Source organism: Cuculus canorus, chromosome 5, assembly GCF_017976375.1.
Source record: "Cuculus canorus isolate bCucCan1 chromosome 5, bCucCan1.pri, whole genome shotgun sequence".
Taxonomy (NCBI): Eukaryota; Metazoa; Chordata; class Aves; order Cuculiformes; family Cuculidae; genus Cuculus; species Cuculus canorus.
In genome coordinates, this window is record NC_071405.1 from 16,201,498 (window position 1) to 16,222,343 (window position 20,846).

Below are 20,846 nucleotides of genomic sequence, written 5' to 3' on the forward strand. Positions count from 1 at the left end.
GGTCTCAGGTGCTATGAAGTGGATCTGGGGGGGAGGAGAGGGGCTCAGGTGCTGAGGGAAGATCCTGAGGGTGGATCTCAACTGCTAGGGATCCTGAAGGGGGGTCTCAGGTGTTGGAAGGGGGATCCTGAAGGGGGGTCTCAGGTGTTGGAAGGGGGATCCTGAAGGGGATTCTCAGGTGTTGGAGGGGGGATCCTGAAGGGGGGTCTCAGGTGTTGGAGGGGGGATCCTGAAGGGGGGTCTCAGGTGTTGGAGGGGGGATCCTGAAGGGAGGTCTCAGGTGTTGGAAGGGGGATCTCAGGGTGGATCTAGAGAGGATTCAGGTGCTGGGGGTGGATCCTGGAGAGGAGGGTGTCTGAGCTGCTGGAGATCCTGGGGGGGGTGGGTCAAGGTGTTGGGGAGGGATCATGGTGGGAGGAGGGCTCAGGTGCTGGTGGTGTATTCTGGAGGGGCTCTAAGGTGCTATGAGTTAGATCGGGGGGGTGGGGGAGGTGGGGGTGGTGGTGTCTCAGGTGATGGGGGGGATCTTGGAGGCAGGGGTCTCAGGTGCTGGGGGGATGGATCCTGGGGGGGGAGGGAGTGTCTCATGTGCTGGGGAGTGAATTCTGGAGGGGTATCTCAGGTGCTGAGGGGTCTCAGGTGCTGGGGGATGGATCCTCGGAGGGGGGTGAGGGCTCCTGGCAGGGTTCTCTTGTGCTGGGCAGTGGCTCTCGGAGGGTCCCTGGGCAGCAGACATGGGGTAGGGGAGGGGTCTGGGGGGGTCCCTGGGCTGCACAGATGGGCTTGAGGGCGTCTGAGGGGTCCCTGGGCTGCAGAGATGGGGTCGCGGGGAGTTCTGGGGGTCCCTGGGCTGCACAGGTGGACCTGGGGGGGCTCTGGGGGTCCCTGGGCAGTCGAGATGGGGTCGGAGGGGATCTGAGGGGTCCCTGCGCAGCAGAGATGGGATCGCGGGGGGCTCTGGGGGTACCTGGGCTGCACAGATTGGGGGGGCGCATCTGAGGGGTCCTTGGGCTGCACAGACTGGGGGGGACGGGATGGAGGACACTCTGGGGGTCCCTGCCGGGGGGGGGGGCCGTGCCGTGCCCGCTCCCTCCCTTTCCCGGGCGGGCGGGGCGGCGGCGGCGCTTCCTGGAGCGGCGGGGCATGGCGCTGGTGACCGTGCGGCGGGAGGCGGTGAGTGCGGGACCGGGACTCCCCCGGGATCCGGATACCCGGGTATGGGACTCTCCGGGGCTGCGGGACCGGCCCGGGATACGGATACCTCAGGACGGGACGGGACCGGGACCCCCACCCGGTGCTGCAGGGATGGGTTCGGGATCCGGATACCCCTGCCCAGGATCCCACGGTGCTGCGGGACCGGACCGGGATCCGGATATCCCGGTACGGAACCGCCCCGGTGCTGCCGGGACCGAGAATCTCGGTACGGGACTGGTCCGGGATCCGGATGCTCCGATGCGGGAATCCCGGTGTGGGACGGGACCGGGACCCAGACTTCCCCCCGGTATGGGTCCTCTGGGGCTTTGGGACCGGTCCGAGATATGAACACCCCGATGCGGGACCCCCGTGGATGCGGGATGGGACCGGCATCCGGATACCCGGTACGGGACCCCCCCGGTGCTGCCAGGACCGGGGTCTGGATACCCCAGTTCGGGACCCCACGGCCTTTGGGACTGGTCCGAGATCCGAACCCCCCCGGGTACTGGACCCCCCGGTGCTGCAGGGATGGGTTTGGGATCCGTGTATCCCGGTGCGGGACCCTTGGGCTTTGGGACCTGTCTGGGATCTGAACACCCCGGTGCGGGGCCTCCCGGTGCTACCGGGACCGGGATCCAGACACCCCGACCAGGGCCTCCGGGGTTGCCAGGACCAGCCCGGGATCCGGATAAACCGGTACGAGAGCCTCGGGGCTGCGGGTTTGGACAGGCATCCGGATGCCCCGGTACGGGACCCCCGGTGCTACCGGGATCTGGATCCCCCGGTGCTGTGGGACGGGACCGGGAGCAGCAAGTGGGGGTCCCGAGGGGTCCCCGGGGCGGCTGTAGCGCAGAGAAAGGTCCCGGTGCAGGGCTCAGGCTGCTCCAGTGGCTTCCAGCTTATCCCAGTTGCTCCCAGTGGGACGTTATTGGGAGCCCAGGTGCTCCCAGCACGTGTCAGGGTTGCTGCTCCCAGCCAAGGGTGACCCCATCATTTGGGGAGCAGGGGCGGTTGTTCCCAATGGCTCCCAACCAGGCTATGGCTGTTCCCAGTAGCTCCCAGTATCCCTGTTCCAGTAAGCACTGGGCCTTACCAGAGTGTGCAGCCCAGGCCTCCCCTGCGAGTGCTTCCCTGCGGGGGGACGAGGGGACAAAGACCCCCCAGCATCCCAGGGCTGATCCCCAGGGACCCCTCTCAGAGTGACTGGCTCCCACTGTCCAGTTGGTATGTGCTGGGAGCACTGGGAATGCTCCTTTTCTCTGGATCGTGCTCCCCCCCCAACCCAGGAATGCTCCTTTGCTCCGGATCATGCTCCCGTCTGGAATGGTCTTTTGCTCTGGATCATGTTTCACCCCCCTAGAAATGCTCCTTTGCTCAGGATCATGCTCCCCTCTGGAATGGTCGCATTGCTCCAGATCATGTTTCCCCGCTCTGGAATGGTCCATTGCTCCAGATTGTGCTCCCCCCAGAATGCTCCTTTGCTCTGGATCAGGCCCACCCCAGGAATGTTCCTTTGCTCTGAATCATGTTTCCCCCCTCTGGAACGGTCCTTTGCTCCGGATCATGCTCCACTTTGGAATGCTCCTTTTCTCTTGATCGTGCTCCCCTCCAGGAATGGTCCTTTGCTCTGGATCATGTTTCCCCCCCTGGAATGCTCCTTCACTCCGGATCTTATTCCCCTCTCTGGAATGGTCCTTTGCTCTGGATTGTGCTCCTGCCTGGAATGGTGCTTTGCTCCAGATCATGTTTCCCCCCCTGAGAATGCTCCTTTACTCTGGATAATGCTCCCCACTCTGGGATGGTCCTTTAGCTCTGGATCGTGCTCCCCTCTGGAATGCTCCTTTGCTCCGCATCATGCTTCCCACCCCCCCAGAATGCTCCTTTGCTCCGGATCGAGCTCCCCTCTCCAGATCAGTCCGTGCTCCCCCAGAGATAAGCCCCCCCCCGTTTTTCAGGAGGAAGATGCCCCCCGGCGTGGCCGACTGCAGCGGCGGTGAGAGGGGACCCTGGGGTCGGGGGGGGACGGGACACGGGGACCCCTGAGGACCCCCCTGCCGTGCCCCAGCCCTGGGGGTGCCTTGAGGACTCCCCCATCCCGCTCAGCCCCCCCCGTGCCCCCCAGGCAGAGCTTCGTGCTGGTGCGGGGGGCGGCCCTGCTGCTGCCCGGCGAGGAGGCGCTGCCGGCAGAGCCCCCCGCCCCGGCCCCCGCGCATGCACTGCACCTGCAGCTGATGATGCAGCTCCTGCGGCCCCAGGACGCCATCCGGCTGGTGGGATGGGGACAGGAATGGCGTGGAATGGGGACAGGGATGGGAATGGCATGGGATGGGGACAGGGATGCGGACAAGGTTGGGAACGGGGTGGGATGGGGACAGGGCTGAGTTGGGATGAGGATGGGTTGGGATGGGGATGGGATGGGACAGGAATGGAATGGGATGGGATGAGGACAGGGACGGGAATGGCATGGGATGGGGGCAGGGGTGGGAATGGAATGGGTTGAGGACAGGATGCAGACAGGGTTGGGATGGGGACAGGGATGGGGACAGGGTTGGGTTGGGATGGGGACAGAAATGGCATGGGATGGGGACAGGGATGGGAATGGCATGGGTTGGGGGCAGGGATGGGGATGAGGACAGGGTTGGGGACAGGGATGGGATGGGGGCAGGGATGGGGATGGGGACAGGGTTGGGGACAGGGATGGGATGGGATGGGGACAGGGTGGGGGCAGGAATGGGTTCAGATGGGGATGGTGATAGGGATGGTGACAGGGACACTGGAAGTGATGGAAGAGGAAGGGGCTGGAGACAGGATGAGATGGGGCAGGGGTGGGGACAGGGATGAAGAAAAGGCAGCTATGGGAATGGAATATGGATGGGGACATGATGGAACGGGATGGAGTGGGATGAGATGGGATGAAGAAGGGAATAGGATGGGGACAGGATGGGATTAGGATGGGCCACAATGCAGATGGGAACAGGGAAGGGGACAGGAAGGGTATGGGAATGAGATATGGATGGGATGAGACTGGATGGGACATAGATGGGGCGAAGATGGGGATGTGATCAGATGGAATGAACAGAGGACAGGGATGGAGATGGACTGGGATGGGGACCCGTCCCAGCCTGTCCCAGTGTACTTGATGCCCCTGTCCCAGGCGGTGCGGCTGGAGTCGGCGCGGCCACGGCGGGTTCGGTACCTGCTGGTGGTGCGGCCCGAGGAGCCGGGAGCTGAAGGGCAGACGGCGCTGCTGGGTGTGGATTTTGCCCACGAGGGGTGAGCGGGGCACGGGGGGGGAGGACACAGGGGGAGCTGATGGCACCCCCTGACCTCTGCCCACCCCAGGGCCACCCGCTGCACCCTGGGCATGGTGCTGCCCCTCTGGAGCGACACCCAGGTCTTCCTCGATGGCGATGGGTAAGGGTGGGAGGGGATGGGCGTGTGGGGGTCTGTGGGAAGGGGACAGGATGAGGTGCCCACCCTTACGCACCTGTGTCTTCCCACGGTGTCCAGAGGGTTCAGTGTGACGTCAGGTGGGGAGACCCGCATCTTCAAACCCATCTCTGTCCAGACCATGTGGTGAGCGAGTGCCGGGGCTGCTGGTGGGCATGGGGGGATGTGGGGACGAACATGGGAATGGGCACCAATGTGGGCATGAGGGGATGTGGGCACAGGGGGATGTGGGGGGATGTAGGGACCAACATGGGTATGGAGGACGTGGGCACCAATATGGGCGTGGAAGAATGTGGGCACGAGGGGACATGGGTGTGGGGGTGCCTGGGCACCAACGTGGGTGTGGGGGATGTGGGCACCAATGTGGGCATGGGGGGATGTGGGGACCAATGTGGGCATGGGGGAAATGGGGGGATGTAGGGACCAACGTGGGTGTGGAGGACGTGGGCACCAATATGGGCATGGGAGAATCTGGAGACCAACGTGGGCATGGAGGATGTGGGCACAGGGGGACATGGGCGTGGGGGTACCTGGGCACCAACGTGGGTGTGGGGGATGTGGACATCACCATGGGCGTGGGGGGACCTGGGGACCACTATGGGGGTGGGCAACATGGGGAACAAGGTCAGGGACGTGGCGAAGCATGGTGGTGCCACCATCCCCACGGTGCCGGGGCGATGGTGGCTGGTGGCGTGCGGTAGGGCCGTGCTGCAGGAGCTGCATCGCGCCTGCGAGGAGGCCTCGCGTGGTGGCCACATCCCGGGCGGCCCCGCACTGGGCTGGGCCTGTGCCTACGCGGCCGCCCTGGACTCAGAGCAGAGCTGCCTCAACGAGTGGCTCGCCATGGCGGGGCTGGAGTCTGTGCGCCCCACGTCACCCCTGGGGTACAGGAAAGGGGCGGGGCGTGAGGGAAGGGGCGGAGCCAATCAGCCCCAGGATTGGGGCTGAGGGGCGAGGCTTGAGACCATGAGGGATGGGGCTTGAGAGAAGGGGTATTACTTGTGGGCGGGACTTGAGGGAAGGGGAGGGGTTGGGGCCAATTTGTGTCCTCAGGCTGAAGGGCGGGGCTTGTGGAAAGGGGCGTGGCTTCACGAAGGGGCGGGGTTTAGGTTTGGGAAAGGGGTGGGGCCAATCACAGCCTGAGGGGTGAAGCTTGATTGAGGAGAGTGTGGGTGGGGCTGAGGGGTGGGGCTTAGACCTAGGGCCAATCACTGTCTATGGGATGGGGCTTGGGGTGGGGCTTGTGAAAGGGGCGGGGCTTGAGGGAGGTGCAGGACCATGGCTGGAGGGGCTTTGTTGAGGAACAGGTGTGGGGATAGATTGGGCTGGTAAAGAGGCGGGGCTTTGTGGGGGCGTGGTCAATGGGTGGTGCTGAGGGGCGGGGCATGGGCTGAGGGTGGGGCATGTGTCAAAGAGACAGGTGACGGTTTGGAGCTGGATGGGAGTGGGGGCTTTTGCTGAGGGGCTCCTGGAGGGGTGGGGCTTGATGGAGCTGGGTGGAGCTTCCAGCCTGGGGAGGGACCATGGGAGGCTGGGCTTGTTACAGAGGAGGCAGGGTCTGGGCAGGTGGGGTCAGGGTGGGGTGGATGGGTGAAGCCACCCTTGACGCGGTGTCCACCAGACCAGCGGCATCGGAGCTGTCGGAGCAAACGGTGCGGGCGCTGCTGCGGGAGGTGATGGCCAGCGCTGACCTGGAGAGTGTCACATCCAAGGAGGTGGGTGCCACCATGCGAGGTGTCCTGGTGGGGCCAGAGCCTGGTTCCAAGCAGGGACAGGCTCATCCCTCATCCCACTGTGTATCCAGGTGCGAGAGGAGCTGGAACGGCGCATGGGGCACAGCTTGGCCCAGCACAAAGACTTCATCGACAATGAAATGCTGCTGGTGTTGGCACAGATGGACCGTCCTTCTCGCATCTTCCCACACCTCTATCTGGTGGGCAATAGGGCAGGCAGGGTGGGCAGGGTAGGCAGAGGTGTCCCCATCACTCATTGCTGTCACCACGCAGGGCTCCGAGTGGAATGCAGCCAACCTGGAGGAGCTGCAGCAGAACCGGTGAGTGTGGAGTGGCATGGGGTCATCTGGGGGGGCTTGGTGGTCATTGTGGATGGGCATGGGGTCATTGTGGGTTTTCATGGTGGGATAGGCATGGGGTCATCGTGGGTTGTCATGATAGAGTAGGCACAAGGTCATCATAGGGTGTCATGGTAGGGTGGGTATGGGGTCATTGTGGAGTTTCATGGTGGAGTGGGAATGGGGTCATCAGGAGCGTCATGGTGTGTTGGGCATGAGATCATTGTGGAGTGTCGTGGTGGGGTGGGCATGGAATCATGGTGGGGTGTCATGGTGGAGTGCCACAGGGTCTTCATGAGGTGCTTCAGTAGAGTGAGTATGGGGTTGTCATGGTGGGATGGGCATGAGGTCATCATGAAACGGCCTGGTGGGATGGGTTTGGGGTCATCAAAGGACACTGGTAGGGCCAACATGGGGTCATCATGGAACACTTGGCAGGGTGAGTGAAGCAGGGCCGTGGTGGGGTGGACATTGTGCAGTGTGGGGCATCCCACAGAGCTCAGGCAGAGCCCCAGCCTTGCACGCCCACCGTGCCCCCTGCCCATGGCACCACAGGGTCACCCACATCCTGAACGTGGCACGGGAGATCGACAACTTCTTCCCGGCGCTCTTCACCTACATGAACGTGCGGGTCTACGACGAGGAGACAGCCCAGCTCCTGCCCCACTGGAATGACACCTTCCTCTTCCTCTCCCGTGTCCGGTCAGTGGGGCTGAGTGGGCTGGGGGCACATGAGGGGTCACAGAGGGGCAGGGGCTGGAGCCAGGTGTAGGTTGGGAGGGGACACATGGGTGGGGAGGTGCTCAGGAAGGCTGGGGGTGATGGGGGCATCTTGATGACAGAGGGGCTGGAGGACAGTGAGGAGACTGGAAGCCTTGGGGACACTGGGAGCCCTGGGAGCTGTTGGGCCCTGGAGATGGTCCCTGTGGACACTGGTGGGCCTGGGGCACAGGGTCTCTGGGTACATGGGATCCTTGGGGACATGGGAAGACTTGCGAGATGGGATCTCTGGGGACACAGCGAGTACTGGGGACAGACGAGCCCTGAGACACAGGGTCCCTGGGGACATGGGGAACACTGGGTCACTGATGTACTGGGGACACAGGGAGCACTGGGTCTTGGGGTCCTTGGGGACACGGGATCCTTGGGATGTGGAGAGCCCTGGAGACACGGGGTCTGTGGGAACATGGGAGTCCCTGGAGCCCGGGAGCCCCGTGCAGTGGTGTGAGCTGGTTGTTTGCTGTAGGGCCAGTGGCGGTCGGGCACTGGTGCACTGCCGCATGGGGCTGAGCCGCTCGGCCGCCACGGTGCTGGCGTATGCCATGAAGGAGTTCGGGTGGCCCCTGGAGCAGGCGCTGCGGCACGTGCGCCACTGCCGCCCTGGCGTCCTGCCCAACCCTGGCTTCATGCGCCAGCTCGACTTCTACCAGGGCATCCTCAGCGCCAGGTGGGCGGGGCCGGGGCGGGAGGGGCGGGGCTTGTGTCGGCGGGAGGGGCAGGGCTGATGCTACCAACCCCATTGTGTGTAAAGGGGCGGGGCTTGGTGTGGCTACACCCCCCCAGCAGGTGTGCTGCATGGCCACACCCCTTAGCTGGAGGGTGTGGGGTGACCACGCCCCCTTAGTTGAGGGGTGGGGCTTGGTGTGACCCCGCCCCCTTGTACTGGAGGGGCGGGGCTGATACTATCAACCCCATTGTGTGTGAAGGGGCCGGAATTGGTGTGACTGTGTGGCCACGCCCCCTTTGAGTTGGAGGGTGTGGTGTGGTGAGAACACGCCCCCTTCAGCCGGGAGGGGCGGGGTTTGATGTGATCACACCTTGTGCATTTAGAGTGCTGTGGCCACGCCCCCTTGAGCTGGAGGGCAGTGCTTGAGCTGACCACGCCCCCTTTTGGGGGGGTTCCAGGGCTGATGCACCCTATTATGTGCAAGGGGATGGGGAGTGATGTGACCACGCTCCCTCTGGGCACGAGGGGTGGGGCTTCACATGCCCACGCCCCCTTGGGGCTTGAGAGCGTGAGCTGGTGAGGCCACGCCCCCTGTCAACGAGGGGCGGGGCTTACTTTGACCACATCCCTTTAGGTGGGGAGGGAGTGGGCTTATCTGTCCACGCCCCTTGAGTGGGAGGAGTTTATGTTGCTGTGGTCACACACCCCATTGACCAGGATGGGTGGGACTTGGTTGGACCACACCTCTTGAACAGGAGGGGGTGGGGCTTGGTGTGACTGTGCCTTGTTGTGAATGAGGGGTGTGGTCTCACGTGGCCATGCCCTCTTTTGGATGGGAGGGGCATGGCCTGATGTAGCCACGCCCCCTCTGGGCAGGGAATGTGGGTCTGAGCGCCTTTCCCGGAGTGGGCGTGGCTTCCTGCGACCCCACCCCTCATGTCACTTACGGGCATGTTTTGCTGCCCCTGTGTCCCCCTGGTGCTCGTCCCCATGGCATCCGTGGCCATCACTGATGTCCCCATGGTGGCCGTGGCCATCACCAATGCCCCTGCCTGCAGCCGGCACAGCAGCCTCTGGGAGCCCAAGGTGTTGGAGCAGCCGCCCCAGCCGGACAAGGAGAATATAGAGGTGGCCCCAGGGGACGTGGGTGCCCCATCCCCGCAGTCCCCTAAGGAGGCCACCTCGCCAGGGCTGTTGGGAGCCACCCGTCGCCCTCGCATCTCCCTCTGCGCCGTCATGCGGAGCATCAGCCAGATGGAGTCCCCTCAGGTCCCTGAGCTGCCCGGGGACCCCCTCGACGGGGAGGTGAGCACAGGGCAGACGAAAAAGTGGGGTTCACTAGCCCCATGGTGCTGGCTGAGTCCCACGTGTGTCCTCCTGCAGGTGTTCGAGGCTGTGGAGGCTCTGGGAGGTCCAACCAGTGGTGCCAACCACCCCGGAGGTCGGCCATCATCCCGGCCTCGCCGTGTTGTCCGCCAAGCCAGCCTGGATGGTGGCCCAAACCCCACCTGTGACCCCCAGCCCAGTGCTGACCCCATCTTCCCCTCCACCCCATCCCCTGACCCTTAACTGGGAGGGGATGAGGCAGAGCACCCCCAGCCCCACAGGAAGGAGCGAAGCCTACACCTGCTGGAGGCATCACCCCCCCCGGCTGCTGCACTTCGGGGGATGGAGGTGGCTCTGCCTCATCCCCCCCACGCACAGGGCCCCACTGCCACACCGCACCACGCTGGCACAAAGAATAAAGAGTGGCAAGGACTTGGTGCTGGAAGAGGAGAAGCTTGATGTGAGCCAGCAATGCGTGCTCCCAGCCCACAACCCACTCGTGTCCTGGGCTGCATCCAGAGCAGTGGGACCAGCAGGGAGGGAGGGGATTCTGCCCCTCTGCTCCACTCTGTGAGACCCACCTGGAGCCCTGCGTCCAGTTCTGGAGTCCTCAGCACAGGGAGGACATGGAGCTGTTGGAGCGAGTGCAGAGGAGGCCACAGAGGTGATCCAAGGGCTGGAGCAGCCTCCTGTCCAAGGCCAGGCTGGGAGAGTTGGGGTTATTCATCCTGGAGAAGAGAAGGCTGCGGGGAGACCTTAGAGCAGTTTCCAGGACTGAAAGGGGCTCCAAGAAAGCTGAGGAGGGGCTTTTTCCAAGGGCCTGGAGTGATAGGATGAGGGGGAATGGTTTTAAATGGGAAGGCGGAAGATTTATATGAGACTTTAGGAAGAATTTCTTCACAATGAGGGTGGGGAGGCCCTGTCCCAGGTTGCCCAGAGCAGTGGTGGCTGCCCCATCCCTGGAGGTGTTGAAAGCCAGGTTGGATTGGGCTTGGAGCCCCTGATCCAGCGGGAGGTGTGCCTGGGGTTGGAACTGGTTGGCTTTGAGGTCCCTTCCAGTCCACCCTGTTCTATGAAATGTGTGCCCCTGGTGTGAGCCCTGCCTGGAGGCGGAGGGCACAAGCGTGGGGCCTCCTGCGAGGCTCAGCCCCGCTGCAGGCACGGGGTCGGTGCTCTTCTCGCCACCAGTAGGGCCCAGAGTGAACGCCTGGGCCACGGGTGCGGGAAGCGCCATCTTGTCGGCGGCCGGGGCAGAGTGCAAACTACGGCTCCCGGCGTGCCTTGCGCGAGGGGCGGGGGTGTGCGCAAGCGCACCGATGTCCGTGCTGGGCGCAGGCTTCAACTAGAGGGCTAGGGCGCAGTGTGGGGCAGGGGAAAGGAACCAGGGACCGGGGCAAGGGATCAGGGGGACAGGGGACAAGGAGGGACAGGGATAAGGGACATGGACAGGACGGGGGACGAGGGTTGGGGCTGGGTTGGGACAAGAACAGGGGCAGGGACAATGAAAGGGGACAAGGACGGACAGGGATAAGGACACGGATAGGGGTAGGGGAGAGGGATGGGACAAAGGTCAGGCAGGGACAGGGGACAAGGATGAGGACAGGGGACAAGGGCAGGGGCATGAACAGGGGCAGGGACAAGGGCCAGGCAGGGACAAGGACTGGGCATCCCCATCGTGAACCTTATCCCCATCTCCATCTCTGTCTCTGTCCGTGTCCCCATCATGAACCTATCTCCATCCCAATCATCTCCATCCCATCTCTATCCCAATCCCATTTCCATCCCAATCCCATCTCTATCCCAATCCCATTTCCATCCCAATCATCTCCATTATCCCCATCCCGTCCCATCCCACCTGGGATTCAGCCCAAGCTCCTGCCAGATCCTCCCTTCCACCGCTGGATTGTGGGGCTTGGCATAAAACCAATTGCTTTTATTGATTAAGCAACAAGCTACCAGAGCGCTAATGAATTCAGTAATCAATAACCTGAGTAATCAAGAAACGCATCCTATGATTAATTAACAACAAAATTATTCCACACCCAACAATTGTGCCTTTTCATTCCCCAAATCCCACAGGACCACTCTTGGATGATGCCTCAGTTGCTCTTCCTTCCTCTCTGCTTTTGGAGGAACGATTCCATGGGACTCCTGATGGCCAGGTCGATGTCACCGCGGTCACCTCCACCCCTCAAACCCCAAAATTTCCCACCCCAGGTTGACCTTCACCTGATTTTACTACATCTTCTCCAATTTTTGGCCCTTTTTGGTACCCTTCCACCTTCCTTTCTCCACCCAGCCTACTCCAAAGTCATTTTTCTCTGCTTTTCTTTCATCCAGGAGAGGAGAGCAGCAAAGCCTCTTCCTCTTCTCTTTGAGGCCCTGGCCCAGGTTGCCCAGAGCAGTGGTGGCTGCCCCATCCCTGGAGGTGTTGAAGGTCAGGTTGGATGGGGCTTGGAGCCCCTGATCCACTGGGAGGTGTCCCTGCCCATGGCAAGGGGTGGGACTGGATGGGCTTTGAGATCCCTTCCCACCCCAACGTGTCCATGATTCCCAACAGATATGGAGAAAGGGAGAAGCATCTTCTGACCCACAGATGCCCCATGGTGGGGATTGTCACCTGTTCTGTAATGGGATCTGTGGGGCAGAGGCATTGCCACCTACTCTGTAACACAGGATCTGTGTGACAGAGGGATTGTCACCTGCTCTGTAACGGGATCTGTGGGGCAGAGGGGTTGCCCTCTGCTCTGTAATAAGGGCAATCTGTGGGGCAGAGGGATTGCTGTCTACTCTGTAACATGGGATCTGTGGGGCAGAGGGATGGATCTGTGGGGCAAAGGCATTGTCATCTGTTCTGCAACACAGGGGATCTGTGGGGCGGAGACGTTGCCATCTGCTCAATAACACGGGATCTGTGGGTCAGAGGGGTTGCCCTTTGCTCTGTAACACGGGGGATCTGTGGGTCACACCTCCCTGGCTCTCTCAGGCTGGGGGACTGTGCCCCATAGAGGGGCTCCCCCCGATCTGTGCCCCCCAAGCAGCATGCGGCAGCCCCACACCTGCCCCACTGCAGCCTTGGTTGCGGATAAGGCTTGGGGGCAGCGGCACGGCCCCCCCTCTTCCGTGGGGTGCGGGAGTCAGAGCGGATACTCGTGCCAGAGGCTGTGGGACACAAAAGAGAGGGGGTCAGGGGGTGCCCAGTGCCCCTCAGTCCCAGCTGTGGGCAGGTGGGGGGCACTGGGCACCCTCTCCATCTCTCAGTGCTCCCCCAGTTCTGGCTGTGGGGGTTGGGGAGCACTGGGAGAGGATGCCCAGTATGGATTGGGGGCACTGGGAGAGGGAGGGGTGCCCAGTGCCGCCCAGTTCTGGCTGGAGGGGGGGCACTGGGAGAGTGGGGAGGTGCCTGGTGACCCCATTCCTGACTGGGGGTCACTGGGGGGGTTCCCAGTGTGTGGGAGTCACTGGGGGTTGCTGAAGGATGTCACTGGAGGGTGCCTGGTGTGAGTGGGTCACTGGGAGGGGAGGGTGGGGATCCCTAGGGGTGCTCGGTGTGGGGGGTCTCTAGGGGGGTCCCAGTACATGGGAGTCACTGAGGGTTCCTGGGGGGGTCCCAGTGTGTGGGGGATCCCAGTGGGGGGGGTTACTGGGGGGGTGCCCATTGTGAGAGGGTCACTGGGAGGGGAGGGTGGGGGTCCCTGGGGGTGCTTGGTAGGGGAAGATTCTTGGGGGGGGTTCCCAGTGTGTGTGGGTCACTGGGAGGGGGGGGTCACTGGGATGGTGGGCATCCCTGGGGGTGCTCAGTGGGGGGGTCCCGGGGGTCCCCACCTGTAGGTAATGTCGGGGTGGTCGCGGTGCTCCAGGAGAGCCTCTCGCACAGTTGCAGGGGGGCTCAGCCCCAGCGCCTGCGCCCGCTCCCAGCGCTGCAGCCGGGTGATCCCTGTGGGGGAAGATGTTAATGGGGGATTCAGGGGGTCTGGGGGCTCCCAGTGCTGGGGGGGAGAGGTGTCCCTAGGGGGTCCAGGTGGTATGAGGGGGCTGGGGGGACTGGAATCTGGAATCTGGGGAGGGGGGGGGAGTTCAGGTGCCCAGGGGGGCTTTCACCCATACAAGTGGGTTTGAGGTCCCGGGAGGTTTGGGGGGGCTCTCAACCATGCAGGTGGGTTTGGGAGTGGAGGGGAGTTTGGGGGTCTCTCACTTGTGCAGGGAGGGCAGCTGGGGGTCCTGGGGTTGCTCTCACCCATGCAGAGAGGGATTTTGGGGTGACAAGAGTAGTGGGGGGGCCCAGGGACGTCTGGGGATGCGGAGCTCTCACCCGTGCGGGGGGGGCTTAGGAGTGCTAGAGGGGTTGAGAGGGGTCTGGAGGGGTTTGGGGTCCCGGGGCGGTTCTCACTCGTGCAGGGGGGATTTGGAGGTCCAGGGGGGTCTGAGGGGGCTCACACTCGTGCAGGGTTGGGACTGGGAGTCCTGCATGGGCTGTCACCCATACAGAGGGGTTTGGGGTCCCTGGGGGAATTTGGGGTCCAGGGAAGTCTGGGAGACTCTCACCCATGCAGAGGGGGGTTTCGGGGTGCCAGGGGGGCTGAAGGTGTCCAGGGCGGTTTGGGGGGTGTGGGGGGAACTCTCACCCGTGCGAGGGGGAGTTGCAGGGGGGTGCCAGGGAGGTTGGGGGGCTCTGGATGGGTTTGGGGGGGGCAGGGGGGCTCTAACCCGTGTAGGGGGGGTGGGGAGTCTGGGGGGACTCTCACCCGTGCGGGGGGAGGGTTGGGGGTGCCAGGCGGGTATTGGGGGCTCCTGAGGGGATCTCAGACGTGCAGGATGGGTTTGGGGATTCCAGGGGGAGCTCTCACCCATGCGGGGGCATTTGGGGGGCCCCGGACGGGGTTTGGGGTTATAGAGGGGCTCTCGGCCGTGCGGGGGAGGGGGGGAGGGTGTCCTGGGAGGGTTTGGGAGTCCCGGGGGGTGCTTGGGGGGGGCTGTCACCCTTGCTGGGGGGGGGGGGGGGGGGGGGGGGGGTGTCCTGGGGGTGTCTGGGGTCCCTCACCCGTACGGGGGGTTCGGGGGTGCCTCACCCGTGCAGGGCCCGTACTCCCAGGCCAGGTCGAAGCTGCGCAGCATCTCCAGCAGGGTCGGGTCCGGGACAGGGCGGGCCGGGGGGGGGTCCCGTGCCCGGGGGGTCCCGCAGCCCTTGTCCCGGTCCCTGTCCCTGTCCCGGTGCCGCCGCCGCCGCGGGAAGGACTCGGTAATGCGGGAGGGGCGCTGCATGGGGGGACCGGGACCTGCCGGGGACGGGACACCCCCGGTGCCACCCCCCTCGGTCAGTGTCACAGTCCCCCCTCGGTGTCACCACCCCCAGCTCGGTGTCACCTCCCCCTCGGGCACCGCCCCCCGCCACTGTCACCGCCCCCTGGATCGCTGTCACTCCCCCCCCACCGTCGTCACCCCCCCGCCCTTCATCTTTGTTACTCCCCCCATCCACTGTCACCCCCTCCCACCCTTCCGACCCTGTCACCACCCACTTCCACCCACTGTCACCTCCCCCCCCCCTCTGTCACACCCCCTCAGCCACTGTCACCCCCCTGTCCCCACACCCTCGGGCTCTGTCACCCACCCCCGTCCTCATCCCCATCACCGTGGCCTCTGTCACCCCCCCAGGCTCTGTCACCCCCCCTGTCCCCCATCCCCCTGGCCTCTGTCACCCCTCGTGTCCCCACCACAGTGGCCTCTGTCACCCTTTGTCCCCATCACCGTGGCCTCTGTCACCTCTTGTTGTCCCCACCACCCCAGCTTCTGTCACCCCCTGTCCCCATCACCCCGGCCTCTGTCACCCCTTGTCCCCATCACTCTAGGCTCTGTCACCCCCTGTGTCCCCATCCCCCTGGCCTCTGTCCCCCTTGCTGTCCCCACCCCCCTGGCCTCTGTCACCCCCTGTGTCCCCCTCCCCCTGACCTCTGTCCCCCCCTGTGTCCCCCTCCCCCTGGCCTCTGTCCCCCTTGCTGTCCCCACCCCCTGGCCTCTGTCACCCCCTGTGTCCCCCTCCCCCTGACCTCTGTCCCCCCTGTGTCCCCCTCCCCCTGGCCTCTGTCCCCCCCTGTGTCCCCATCCCCCTGGCCTCTGTCACCCCCTGTGTCCCCATCCTCCTGGCCTCTGTCCCCCTCCCTGTCCCCATCCCCCCGGCCTCTGTCACCCCCTGTGTCCCCATCCCCCTGGCCTCTGTCACTCCCTGTGTCCCCATCCTCCTGGCCTCTGTCCCCCTCCCTGTCCCCATCCTCCTGGCCTCTGTCCCCCTCCCTGTCCCCATCCCCCTGGCCTCTGTCACCTCCTGTGTCCCCATCCCTCTGGCCTCTGTTGCCCCCTGTCCTCCTGTCCCCCCCAGGAGTCGTGACCCGAGCTGTGACTCACGCCGTGCCACTGTCACCCTCTGCCCTGCGCTCTGGCTGTGTCACCCGTGGGTGCTGTCCACCCCGTCCCAGCCATGGTGACACTGTCCCACGGGGACACTGCAGGTGCCACCACCGGTGCTGATTTGCCTGTGGCTTTTCAGCCTCCCCAGGGGGGCCGAGAATAGAGACACGGCTGTGATGTCCTGGCACAGGGGACAGGGTGGCTCCCTGGGGACACAGCTGTGTCTTGGTGGTAACACCACTCTGCCGAAGCCACCAAGCTGGGTCACAGCTGTAATGGTTGGTGTTGGCGCTATAGACACAACCCTATAGCAGCCATCAGAGAGTCCACAAGGCGTTATCGGTTGGGTTTGGTTTTCTCCTTTGTCTCACAGTGTGGGGACATCGCTGCCCCAGGGAGGGGATGGGGGACACTCATGGTCCTGTGAGGACATCAATGGCTTGGGGAGGGAACCATGATCTGGTGGCGACATTGCTGCGCTGGGAAGGGAACCCATGGTCTGGCGGGGACATCACAACCCTGGAGAGGTGACCATGATCTGCTGGGGACATTGCTGCCTTAGGAAGGGGACCGGGGACTTATGGTCCAGCTAGGACATTGCTGGCTTGGAGAGAGGACCCGTGGTCTGGTGGGGACATCACTGCCCTGGGAAGGGGACCAAGGGCACTGATAGTCCAGTGGGGACATCACTGCTTTAGGGAGGGCACTCAAGGACTAATGGTCTGATGAGGACATCGCTGGCTTGGGAATGGGACCAGGGTCTCATGGTCTGCTGGTGACATCACTGGCTTGGGCATGGGACCAAGGGACTCGTTGTTTGGTGGGAACATCATTGGCTTGGGTAGGGGACTGGGGGGCTTATGGGCCGGTGGGGACATCACTGGCTTGGGGATGGGACCAAGGGAACATTGTTGGCTCGGAGAGGGCACCCATGGTCTGGTGGGGAGGAGACCCATGGTCTGGTGAGAACATTTCTGCCCTGGGGAGGGGACCAAGGCCACTCATGGTGCAGTGGGGCCACGGGTGGCCCGTAGAGGATCCGTGATGCTCATGGCAAAGCCTGGCACAGGCTGGGGTTGTGCAGGATGAAGCGACAAAGCTCGGGCAGGCGTTGGTGGCCCAGTCCCTCCTGCAGTCGCTGCATGGGGACATTGCCTGGGGCCGTGTGCCCGTAGGAGGGGAACCCCCTGGCGTGTGCCCTTTTTGCGGTGATGGCCAATGCAGCACGCATGTAACCATGGCGCCGATGAGCGCGGAGGGTGTAACCGTGAGCTCCAGTGCCGAAGTGGTCGGTGAGGACCCAACAGACGGGGTACCGGGTCTCATCCTGCAGGCAGAGGTTGGGCAGGCGGCTCAGCATATCCACCAGGTACTGCCGGCTTCTTGATGTCCCCCCGTATGGCCACGTCTCCGTCAGCAGCTCGGCGTGCTCCACGCTCAATGAGCCCACACGGATATTGGGGGGCAGCCTGCAAAGAGGTGGGTCAGTGGGGCAGGATGGGGGGCGCTGGGTGGGGCAGGATGGGAGCGGGGCGCTCACCGTGGCTCGGGGATGGTGCTGGGGTCGGGGTGCAGGAAGGTGTAGAACTCGGAGATGTCCAGCTCCACGCCCTTGGTGGCTGCCAGGGCCTGCGAGGTGGTGGCCAGGCCATCCTGCAGGCCTGGGGGGCAACGGGTGGAGTGGGGGATGATCCCCAGGCACCCCCCATTCCTCACCCAGTGACCCCATTCCCAACCTGACCCACCCTGCTCTGACCCCAGTGCCCCCATTCCCCTATTCTGACTCCAGTGCTCCCAGCACCCCCATTCCTGTCCCAGTATCCCCATTCCCACCCCTGATCCCCCCGTTCTGACCCCAGTGCTCCCAGTGACCCCATTCCTGCCCCAGTGCACCCACTCCTGACTCCCCCATTCCTGTCCCAGTGCATCCAGTGACCCCATTCCTGTCCCCAGTGCACCCACTCCTGACTCCCCCATTCCAGTCCCAGTGCATCCAGTGACCCCATTCCCACCCCTGACCCCACCTTCTGACTCCAGTGTCCCCAGCACCCCCATTCCTGCCCCCAGTGCCCCCATTCCCACCCTGACCCCCCATTCCTGCCCCCAGTACTTCCAGTGACCCCATTCCTCCCCCTGACCCCCCTATTCCTGCCCCCAGTGCCTCCATTCCCACCCCTGACCCCTCTTTCTGCCCCCAGTTTCCCCAGTTCCCCCATTCCTGCCCCAGCCTCCCTCTTTCTGACCTCAATGCCTCGCCAGCACCCCCAATTCTTTCCACCAGTATCTCCCAGTTCCTTACTCCTGTACCACCAATGCCTTTCCCCAGTGCCCTGTTCTCCCAGTACCTCAATCCCTTCCATCAGTACCTCCCAGTGCCTTCCAGTTCCTTACTCCCACACCACCAATACCTTTCCTCAGTGCCCCACACTCCCAGTTCCTCAATCCCTTCCTCCAGTGCCTCCCAGTTCCTTACTCATGTATGACTAATGCCTTTCCTCAGTGCCCCAGTCTCCCAGTACACCCAATCCATTCCACCAGTGCCTCCCAGTTCTTTGCTCCCTTATCACTAATACCTTTCCCCAGTGTCCCACACTCCCAGTATCCCCAATCCCTTCCACCAGCCTCCCAGTTCCTCACTCCCGTATCACCAACAGCTTTCCCCCATGTCCCACACTCCCAGCATGCCCAACTCCCATCCCCAGTGTGCATGACCCCTCCTCCCAGTGCCTCCCAGTGCCTCCCAGTGCCCAAGCCACCGATGATGTGGAAGGCAGAGTCCCAGCGAACGCAGCCGGGGGTCTCCAGCAGCGCCCGGTAGGCGCCCAGGTCGCGGTAGAAAGCGGCATGTGTGTTCTTGTAGGAGTCATCCACCGGCATCTGGGGGGCACCCATGGGTGACGGAGCCCCCAGGACACTGGGACACCTCCTCCCTCCATGTCCCATGGGTCCCCTCCAGCCACCTCTCCGCTTTGTCGTGCCAACACAGCGCCGAAGTCAGGCCACGAGTCCACGGCCACCTCCATCTCACCGGGGTTCCCCCGGTTGATGTGCATCACTGCCCCATAGACCTATAGGACAGAGGGTCAGAGCTGGGGGGGGGGCAGATCTGGGCGCAGGGGGGCAGATATGGGCACAGGGGGGCAGATGTGGGTAGAGGGGGCAGATGTGGGCACAGGGCAGTAAATCTGGGCGCAGGGGGGCAGATATGGGCACAGGGGGGCAGATGTGGATGCAGGGGAGCAGATATGGGAACGGGGGGCAGATGTGGGTGCAGGGGGGGCAGATCTGAGTGTGAGGGGGCAGAACTGGGTGTGAAGGGGCAGAATAGGTGTGAGGGGGCAGATGTGGACATGGAGGGGGGGCAGGTCTGGGTGTCAGGAGGGCAGATCTGAGTGCAGAGGGGCAGATCTGGATGTGAGGGGGCAGAACTGGGTGTGAAGGGGGCAGATCTGGGTGCAGGAGGGCAGAACTGGGTGTGAAGGGGGAGTAGAACCGGGTGCCCGGGGCAGAGCTGGGTACGAGGGGGGAGCAGATTTGGGTGCAGAGGGGTAGAACTGGGTGTGAGGGGGGCAGATCTGGGTGTGAGGAGACAGATCAGGATGCATGGGGACAGATCTGGGCGCAGAGGGGCCAATCTGAGGCTTCCCGGGGCTCCCAAAGTTATTGGGGGGGGGGGGGGGGAAACGCCCTTGCCCTCACCAAACATGTCTCCTCCACCCATAGATCCCAATAGGTGAAGGCATAGGGGCGGAGCCTAAGCCGGGCAGCCCCTGAGTGGGCGGGGGCTTGGGCAGGCAGGGAGCGTGCGATTGGCTGCTTTGCGCCGGTCTGGGCTGCGATTGGCTGGAAGGGGCCGGGCTGGGGCGGAGCCGAGCTGTGATTGGCTGGGACAGAGCCAGCGCAGGGAACGGGGCTCGCCCGAGAGCTGCCTTGGACTTGGGACCCTCGGGGTGGCGGGGGTGGGGACAGAGGGGACACTGTGCCTGCTGGGCGAGGCTGGGGAGGTGGCAGCGGGGTGGCCATCAGGGGAGGCAGGGGTGACAGTGGGGTCCCATCTTGGCGGTGGGGTGACAGTGGGGTCCCCATCACAGCACAGGGCAGGGGTGACAGTGGGGTCTTTGTCACTGGCAGGGGGGGCAGTGGATGATTGTGGCACGGGGCGGGGGGGGCAGCGGGGTCCCTGGTGGGAGTGACAGCGGGGTCCTTGGTGGAGGTGACAATGGGATCCATGGCGGGGGTGATAGCGGGGTCCCTGGTGGGCGTGACAGTGGGGTCTATGGCGGGGGTGATAGCGGGGTCCCTGGTGGAGTGACAGTGGGGTCTATGGCGGGGGTGATAGCAGGGTCCTTGGTGGGGGTGACAGTGAGGGTCCCTGGCAGGGGTGATAGCGTGGTCCCTGGTGGGGGTGACAGTGAGGGTCCCTGGCAGGGGTGATAGCATGGTCCCTGGTGGGGGTGACAGTGGGGGTCCCTGGCGGGGGTGACATCGGGGTCCCTGGTGGGGGTGGCAGTGGGGTCCGTGTCACCGGCAGCGAGAGGGGCAGGCTCCTCCTCAGCGTGGCCTCCAGACTCTGCAGCTTGGCTGGGCACGTCAGGATCTGCATGGTCCTGCCGAGAGACCCCATGCTGGCAGGGGCCTGTCCCCATCCCTGTCCCCACCTCTGTATTCATGTCCCCCAGCCCCCAGCACTCACCTCGCACCAGCTGTGGGTCCTGGGGGGCTGTGGGGCAGGAGGTGACACCAGCAGGTCCCTGCTCCTGTGGGGCAGACAGTGACACTGGTGGGTCCCAGAATGCCACCAGCTGTCACGGGCCATCGAGTGTCCCCTGCCTGGGGGGTGGCTCCAGATGGGGCAGTGGGCAGGGTCCATCCGGCGCTGCTGGGGGTGGGCATTGAACCGGGGCAGCCTGGGGTCACCACGTGCCACACGGATCCTCAGTGTCACCATATGTGCCA

At 64.0% G+C, this 20,846-nt stretch overlaps 3 protein-coding genes across 9 annotated transcripts; 1 reads left to right on the forward strand and 2 right to left on the reverse strand.

Moving 5' to 3' along the window:
• Window positions 1-1,100: 1,100 nt before the first annotated feature.
• SSH3 (slingshot protein phosphatase 3) lies at window positions 1,101-10,881 on the forward strand. Its single transcript, XM_054069019.1, has 14 exons — window positions 1,101-1,173; window positions 3,150-3,187; window positions 3,317-3,464; window positions 4,349-4,467; window positions 4,537-4,608; window positions 4,705-4,770; window positions 5,346-5,528; window positions 6,266-6,359; window positions 6,449-6,577; window positions 6,651-6,697; window positions 7,271-7,417; window positions 7,962-8,162; window positions 9,221-9,467; window positions 9,546-10,881. The coding sequence occupies exons 1-14, from the start codon at window positions 1,144-1,146 to the stop codon at window positions 9,729-9,731; spliced, it is 1,707 nt and encodes a 568-aa protein (XP_053924994.1). The 5' UTR covers window positions 1,101-1,143; the 3' UTR covers window positions 9,732-10,881.
• A 242-nt stretch (window positions 10,882-11,123) lies between these two features.
• POLD4 (DNA polymerase delta 4, accessory subunit) lies at window positions 11,124-16,036 on the reverse strand. Of its 3 annotated transcripts, none has more exons than XM_054067673.1 (4): window positions 15,904-16,036; window positions 14,530-14,764; window positions 13,314-13,425; window positions 11,124-12,650 (listed from the first exon to the last, which is right to left on the reverse strand). In XM_054067673.1, exons 2-4 carry the CDS (start codon window positions 14,748-14,750, stop codon window positions 12,471-12,473), a joined length of 513 nt encoding a protein of 170 aa, XP_053923648.1. In that variant the 5' UTR covers window positions 14,751-14,764; window positions 15,904-16,036; the 3' UTR covers window positions 11,124-12,470. The 3 variants fall into 3 exon arrangements, with proteins under 3 accessions (XP_053923648.1, XP_053923647.1, XP_053923649.1); XM_054067672.1 differs by having other exon boundaries at window positions 15,888-16,022; XM_054067674.1 differs by lacking the exon at window positions 15,904-16,036 and having other exon boundaries at window positions 12,491-12,650; window positions 14,558-14,840.
• A 133-nt stretch (window positions 16,037-16,169) lies between these two features.
• Window positions 16,170-20,798, reverse strand: GLYATL3 (glycine-N-acyltransferase like 3). 5 transcript variants are annotated; one of them, XM_054067660.1, is made up of 6 exons: window positions 20,584-20,709; window positions 20,416-20,487; window positions 18,851-18,958; window positions 18,647-18,767; window positions 17,431-17,551; window positions 16,216-17,359 (listed from the first exon to the last, which is right to left on the reverse strand). In XM_054067660.1, the coding sequence occupies exons 1-6, from the start codon at window positions 20,704-20,706 to the stop codon at window positions 16,939-16,941; spliced, it is 966 nt and encodes a 321-aa protein (XP_053923635.1). In that variant the 5' UTR covers window positions 20,707-20,709; the 3' UTR covers window positions 16,216-16,938. The 5 variants fall into 5 exon arrangements, with proteins under 5 accessions (XP_053923632.1, XP_053923635.1, XP_053923633.1 ...); XM_054067658.1 differs by having other exon boundaries at window positions 16,217-17,359; window positions 20,416-20,497; window positions 20,584-20,798; XM_054067657.1 differs by lacking the exons at window positions 20,416-20,487; window positions 20,584-20,709 and adding an exon at window positions 19,590-20,395 and having other exon boundaries at window positions 16,170-17,359.
• Between the last annotated feature and the right edge of the window lie 48 nt (window positions 20,799-20,846).